Source organism: Thunnus maccoyii, chromosome 5 (genome assembly GCF_910596095.1).
Source record: "Thunnus maccoyii chromosome 5, fThuMac1.1, whole genome shotgun sequence".
NCBI classification, from domain to species: Eukaryota; Metazoa; Chordata; class Actinopteri; order Scombriformes; family Scombridae; genus Thunnus; species Thunnus maccoyii.
The window spans coordinates 15,446,908-15,454,755 of record NC_056537.1 but is presented as its reverse complement, the minus strand read 5'-3'; the positions used below and the strand labels follow the sequence as shown (position 1 = coordinate 15,454,755).

Below are 7,848 nucleotides of genomic sequence, written 5' to 3'. Positions count from 1 at the left end.
GAAGTTTTTGTGTTTGTCACTGGATCAATAACATGAGAGACGGAGAAACAGTCAACACAGATTCTTTATTGTATCAGAACAAGAATTAAAGCTGAAGACAAGTTTTAAAAGCTTGAAAGGAGAAAATTACAAGAGCAGAACATAACCCTCAGTTACACAGGATTCGTCAGCGTAACTGTCATGTTTTATTGTTCAAACTGTATCACATGATAGAAAAAAACTTTACTTTAAATTACTCACAATCAGTTTCCACAATTGTATTTATAACACCATACTACTGTTGTTTAATATACTGTAAGGCGATTTAGAAAAATCCTGTGAGCACTATAAAAATCCTGCACAGAATCTGAAAAGACTGAACTATAACACTAACAATAAGAGAAGCAAAGATCATTCCCACACTATAAACTGTAATATAAAACCAAACCGATACAATCAATTCATGATGCAGAGGAGGAGAGAGATTTCACTCCTTTTATATACAGTGTAAGCGATAAAATCAGCTGATCATTTATGAAGATATGCATCAAGCCAGAGGTCCCCTGAGTTTTTCAGTGACCTGAAAAAGAAAAAAAAACACATAAAACATCAGTAAATCAGTAGCCTTGCAGGAATATATATTTTTATACTGCACACAGTCACTACATTATGTGAGCCTATACAGTACGTGTGTTTAGGAAATCTGTTCACACCCCATGTTTATTGGCCTTTGACAAGCCCAAAGTCGCTCATCCTGGCAGTGAGTTAGGAATTTATGTTATTATATTATTACTCTTACCTGACAACATCAATGAGGCCTCGCCACATTGTCTTCACATGATAAGGAATCCCATGTTTCTCACACAGTGCACGGACCAGCGGGGCCACCTGGTGGTAGTTGTGGCGCGGCATCGTAGGAAACAGACTTGAGCAGAGAGCAGAAACACAAGGCCTCAATCAGACAGTAAAGCAACCAACATGTTGCAACATTTGTGTTTAAAGTTATAATTCAGTATTAGCATCATCACGCACTACCAAATGTTTGTACTTGTTATCCGTCTGTATTACAAAAAGCATAAAAATACAGCAAATGTGAACTTCAAAAGACTATTTGTTACTCTTGAGTGCAAAGTTCACCCAAAAAAGAAAATTCATACACTTGACTCTCAACGTTAACATTTCTGTAGCTTTTTATTTGTACGAACTTCATACTGTAACAGAGTCATCTGTCCTCAGCTCCATAAGCATGAGATGTCAAATTCATTTCTTCAGATAGTTTTATTTTGAGTTTTGCAGTTGTCAAATGCACTTGAGGTTTAAAACTGAAACTCAAAAATCCCTTAACATACAATGTTAAGACATTTTTTGTCTGCCCTAAAATTAAATTAGTCCTCACTTTCATTGCCTTCAGTATATATCCTGTATCAGCTTGTTGCAGCTCATTATTGATGATATATTATGTTTACACTGATTAAAATATTCAAACTCATCAAATGGATATATTTAGATGTTTTTGTGCATCATTTTATGCAAATTTCTGCCAAAATTCAGCCTGAAAAATTTGGTATCTTTGGAATATCCAGTAGAAAATAGGGGCTGTGAGCTTGAACAATGTTTACCTGCAGAGCATGAGTTCGTTAAAGGGTTAAATTATACATTTTATGATATTTTCCTCTGCGAGGACTCAGTTGCTGGACTGTAATCGCTTGGCTACAAAACACTTAATGCTGTTTATGCTGCAGGAGCTTTTAGAGATGGAAATGTTTTTTGGATCTATAGAGTGATTGCTCCTAATTTAATTTCAGTACTTTGTGAAAAAGCTGACATGACATCACAGTAGCTGTGTGTCTGGTTTTCCTACAAACTTTTAACTGGCGAACACTCCTGAGTCCCCTCAACCATTTGACTTACTGGTGTTCGATTTGAAAGTTGAGGTGTCCGCTGAACCAGTCGTTGAAGTGGGACTGCTCGATATTGCAGGTGGCGTGTAACTAAAGCAGAGGATGAGACATGAGAGTGTAGATGAGTTGATACAGCAGCACCTACAGGTGAGTGTGGATTTCACAGCAGTCAGAGAGATTCATCCTGTTATAAAGCAGGTTACCTGCATGCTCAGCCAGTCCTGGTGCTTCTCGTGGTCGATATCCATCGGCAGATGATTCATCTGAGTCACCCACACAAACCAGTGACTCTCCAGAAACCTGACACACAATACAGTACCAATGAATATTATGTTACACTATACAATCAAGATGTTGAATACAGAAGAATCACTTTCCAAGAAGGCATTTATATAAACAGCTTATTAGTGGAAACTTATGGTCTTATTAATTAATAATTAATGTATGATTCAAAGATCAGTATTATGATATTTCAGAATATTTTTTGTGCCGCCAGGTTCTGAAAAATTTCATTGGCTTCTGTATATCCTCCTCCAGTATTACTTGGTCTGTCTTTTCTTCTACTGTAGCTCTTTACTTGGTCATATTCATTAAAAAACATTGTTAATGAATATGACCAAGATGTTCCCACATACAAATTTTGACACTTGTGTTTGAAATTGTTCAGTGGTGTGTTCACAGCATGTGTTGCAAGATGTGTTTCAAATGGGAGACGTGTGTGATTTGATGGCACTTAACCATTATGATAAGTATGTGTTAAATGGTAAATAGCACTGTACAGTTGCCTTTAATTCATCCATTCACACACACACTTACACACCATTGGCCGGAAGTTATTACACAAGGTGATGGCCTGACCATCAGGAGATCTGGGGATCAGTGTATTGCCCAAGATCACTTTGACATGTGGACAGGATGAATCATAGCTGTTAGGTTGTGGTGTGTGTGTAAAGATGAGGTCATTATGTCATTATGTTGTGTCGAAAGTATTTGGAAGGTGTGTTTACTGTGCCTCATTTTGGTTGGAAAGGGTGAGGTTTAGTGAAATGGGTGTACAGTTTAGGGAAATGAGTTAATGCAGTTGGTAACTTGGGGTTTATTTTAAGAAATGTGTGTAAGCAGTGGACTGTAATTTATCACAAAGACCCATCCAAGAAAAATCATTCAGTAATCATTTAAAAACACTGAGAACTCTTAAAGTGGTACCAAAAACATATTTTGAGTTAATAGATCATTTACCTGACAAAGCTGATGAGCGCCATTGATCCAAACAGGCCATAAAGGGGTAAATAACAGCAGAAGTAGCGAAGGTAGTAGGACATGGACCAAGCCAGATCCTTCACAAGACCAACAGGTTAATATGTTGTAGTATGTAAGTATTGTAAGATGGATGATTAGATTAAGGACCATTAGCCTACATTTACAGTGACATAATATTTCAAATAATAAAAACTTTATAAAGGAAACATCTTACCACCCAGTCATGGCGGGAGATCATGCAGCGCATTATCTGAATGTGGAAATAAACTGGAATGAGCAGCGGAGGTCCAACTAAAAGAGAAAGAGATTAAAATTATTCCTGTAAAGTTTCCACTGTTTCATCCTTTTCTGAATGACTTTTCAAAAAACAACTTACTGAGAAAGAAGTACTGGTGTTGGCGGTGGTAGGGCATGTGTTTTATCTTTTTCACACCGTACTGTAACAGAGAGGAACACAGATTTAGGATGACTGTAGGACTGTTTTAAGGGATGAGAAATATTAGCTTTGTGCTACTTGCCTCTACTGGTTGGGTGGCTCCAACTACAAAGACGTGCAGCATGTTGACATCCGGGTCCTTACTGAAGATGTTGGGTTTAGCGTGATGCTGGAAATGTCGATGATTCCACCAGTTGGCAGAAGCTCCCTGAAAAAAAACAGTCATTTAATTTCAATTTATCATAATTGATAATATGAAAGCCATCAAGAATATGTGTTACCTTTAAATGGCCGATGACAAGCTTGTGCAGAACGTGATTCCAGCTGGACTTTTTAAATACGGACAGGTGACCGAAGTCATGCTGTAGCCATCCAGCCTGCGCCTGGAGATGAATGGAAACAAGCATTTTAAGGATTTGTGTGCTTCAGATAGTCACATGTAGTTCGTCACAATAATCACACCAAGAGGTAATGCCGCTCCTGTCACCTGAGCAGTGGCCAGAATGACGGAGCACAGCAGCGTCAGCATCCAGCTCGTCCCCCAGAGCCACACTATCAGCCAGGCGAGGACCTCCAGCAACAGGATGTGACCCAGGTGGAAGCAGAAGAACAAAGGCCGAGCCTGAAACAGACCCTCTCTCTCTGCATGAGCGCGTAAAGTGTGGAAATCCTGTATGATGGCAGCCTGAAATAAAAAAAAGGATAAACAGATACATTCCTGTAAAGCTCAAATAAAGATGCATTTGTGTGACATTTACCAGTTTTGGGGGGTTTTAGGAAAAGTTCATGTTCACATAACACTTGAGGAGGCTTCATGGTTGTGCACAGTAAAGAGCAGAGAAAAACAAAGCATTAAGGCGGTTTGGGTTATTCAACAGCTAATGAAACATGAGTGTCCAGAATCTCAGATGTGCCTGAATAGCCTGTAAGACTCATGAATAACACAACAGATCTGTGAATCATCTGACCTACACATTAGCCTCAGGTGTTTTTGTACATGATGTCCTTTGTGCCGCTCTGTCACTGTGAGATAAATGATGCTTAAATGAAAGCGAGGTTTTATCCGAAGAATATGAAGCGGGTCTCACATTTTTGTTTCTGTCGTGGCTGGGCTCTGTTGCTGCCAGCTCTCCAATCAGCAGGGGCTTCAGAAATTTTTGCACAAACTTTGGATCCGGGTGAAAAGCAGCAAATGCATCCTGGAAAACACACATGAGAAACCCTGCTAGTGGTGTACTGTAGGGGCTAAATAATCTAAAATCTGCAAAATTCAGGAAATATGTTCGAGGATAGGTTCAAAATTTTTCAAATCTGTCTTAAAACAACAGTCAGGAGCCAATATGAACACTGAAAGAGGTTTTCCTCACTGTAAACCACCCCTCCTCAGTGATGGAGGCCAAAATCTACAGTCCTCATTTTGTGCAAACAAGTATTTGAAGAGGACATATTATGCACATTTCCAGGTCTAAATTTTTAATATGGGGCTGCACTGGAATTCCTATGATTTACAGTTTAAAAAAACTCCTTATTTAACTCATACTGACCCTTTATGCAGCCCCTCAGTTCAGTCTCTGTCTGAAACATGCTGTTTTAGCTCCTGTCTCTTTAAGGCCCCCGTCCTGATGAGCCCACTTTTGGGCATGTGTGACAAGCCGACCTCAGCTCGTTGGCAAGGTAGAAAAAAACTTTGCAAACAAAGCATTTAGGGCAGGTTGAACCCTGGGCTTTTGACTTTCAGGGAGAATTTCTACACACGTTAACCTCAAGTTTTTAAACTTTAACCTAGATATCCAACAATCTTAACAGTATATAAATAACACAAAATCAGAAAAAGCACAATATGTCCCTTTTAAAAGTTTATCTGAAGCTAATATGAGGCTTCAGCAGTCGCAGTTACAGTCTTTTTAGTTTAAAAAGACAGTGTTTCCCTATTGAGCTGCAGTGGAAGTATAGCAACAAAAGGAGGGATTTTGGCACTAAAAACACTTTACCTTTAATAGATATCTACTTGATTTGATTCATTTGGATAGCTGAAGCTTCATACTGGCTTCAGATAAACTTTTAAGTACATTTTTGCACGGAGGGAGGCTTGTGGGTTTTGGCCTCCATCACTCACACTGTAAGTGCATTATGAAGGGATCTATTAATGGCCAGTATGAACAGGAGGAATGATTAAGGAAAGGAAAACCTATTTCAATGTTCATTTAGGCATCTGTATACTGTGTTAAAACAGACTTGAAAATTTAAGAATGTATCCTTTAATGTATTATCTTTCTATTAAACAAACAAAATGAGACAAATAAAAGCATGTTTACTGTGGCATCCTCTCCAGCGTAGTGGCTGATGACCCGAAACCCGCCTGGGTGCCTCTTGGCCCAGTGTGTGATGTTATAAACCTTCCGATCGATGACCAACCACTGGTCGTTCCTGCTGCAGTGTCTCTGCACCTCCTCCCAGGTGTAAACACTGCCAGGTCGCCCGCTGCCTGGCTCACCTGGCTCTGTGAGCTGGCCTCCACCACCCATCCTCACTGTCTCTGGCCTGAGTCCGCCTGCACACTAAAGGGCCAGTCAGCCACAAACTTTAACACCTGGATGTAAAAAAAAAAAAAAAAAAAGTGTCTGAAACCAACAGTCAGAGCTACAGTCACAGATTGTACAGGGGAGAGAGGAGAGGAGGGGGGGCAGCACTCAGAGGAAGAGCTTTTTTAACCTGTTGCTCTCCTCACTTCAACCATCCAGCTGATTGTAAGTGAAGAAAGACTCACAAATAATTCATGATGAAATCCGACAACCTGGCTGCTTCTGGTGAGACAGAGCAGTTTTCACCTATGCATCATTTGTCTGTATCGACATCACGCTTGAATCTAAATGCCAAGTGCACATGCTCGGAAAACTAAACCCTGGAAATGATCTATATTTAGCCTGTAAGTGCGTTTATTCATTCGCAGCCCATGCAGGCAACAAGTCATCAAATAGACATAATTAACCATTAATGTGTTAAAAATTAATAGGGCACAAACAGATCTATGAAACCGCAAACAGCCCATCGAATAACGTTTGATGCCTGATGAATTCAGCAATTACCGCAGATGACGGCTGGCAGTCTGCAGGCCCGCTACATGAAGATGGAGAATATTTCACTTACACTATCCGGACTGTGGCTACTCTCCCCTGGGTTCAGTCACACCAACACGCCGGCACACTTTATTAGCTCCCGCTCCGTGCAGATCCATGTTAAATGGTAAACATCCCAAAATTCATCCTCTGCCTTCCCTAATGTGCTCACTGACTCATTCACCCTCTCATTCAGTACAAATTCCGAGCCGATCATTCGAGGGTTTCTGGGCCAATCGGCGTACAGTAAATCCTGGACCACTGGCTGATGTGCAATTGGCTCGATAATCAGCCCATCTGAATATTATAGTGTCGTCTGTGCGCTCACACGGAAAGAGTCAGCGGGAGCACGCTGCTCTCACTTTATCCTCCATTATATATATTTACAGTTACATTCACTCTTGAGATTATACGCCACTAATGTACAGTGAATTACCGGCATTATCACTGTACTGTATATAAGAGTTAGAGATTGTTAGTATGTTTCTTCTGTCTCTATAATCTCAATTTATTTTATTCTAGTATTTATTCTTGTTTCTTACTTTTGGCCTTAAATTTTATGAATAAAAGCAGATTTTGTATTTATTTTTTGTTTGTTTTTTGTTTTTGGCACTGACCAACAGAAAAAGACACTTTGATGTCAAAATGAAAACAGATCTCTACAAATGTGATCTAAATTGATCTAATTTCATCAATCAATAAAACAAAAGAATAAAACATGTAAACAACATTGACATGTTGCTAAATTTGCAAATAAGGCAAAAACATGTCTTACACTAATATAGGATATTTATGACACATCTAACTGCTAAAATGCATATATTTCAAGAGTAAGAAAAAAACTTGTATATACAATATGTATATGTAATGTATAATATTAAGTGGCAAATTTTAGCATATTGTAAAATATATTTAGAAACACTAGCAAGTACTAAGTATCTCAAATGTGTTTTCTGTATCTTAAAACAGTGTTCATATTATTAGACTGTTGTTTAACTACGTAACAGTCGGCTGTTTTTATGTAACTTTATTTTCAGCTGAAGACTGAGATCACCTTTAAATCACAAATATTATTTCTTTAGTATTTACAGCTGAAAATAAGGAGACTGGCAAGTTTAGGATGATATCTTATTATTAACAGCACTTTTCATAAGCA

The 7,848-nt window shown here is 38.9% G+C and overlaps 1 protein-coding gene across 1 annotated transcript; it reads right to left on the bottom strand.

Annotated features, from left to right (window-relative positions):
* Positions 1–46: 46 nt before the first annotated feature.
* fads2 (fatty acid desaturase 2) lies at positions 47–6,926 on the bottom strand. Its single transcript, XM_042412764.1, has 13 exons — positions 6,724–6,926; positions 5,892–6,166; positions 4,665–4,775; positions 4,064–4,261; positions 3,858–3,959; positions 3,659–3,784; positions 3,517–3,577; positions 3,355–3,431; positions 3,120–3,217; positions 2,084–2,180; positions 1,891–1,970; positions 779–904; positions 47–559 (listed from the first exon to the last, which is right to left on the bottom strand). The coding sequence occupies exons 2-13, from the start codon at positions 6,099–6,101 to the stop codon at positions 508–510; spliced, it is 1,338 nt and encodes a 445-aa protein (XP_042268698.1). The 5' UTR covers positions 6,102–6,166; positions 6,724–6,926; the 3' UTR covers positions 47–507.
* Positions 6,927–7,848: the final 922 nt, after the last annotated feature.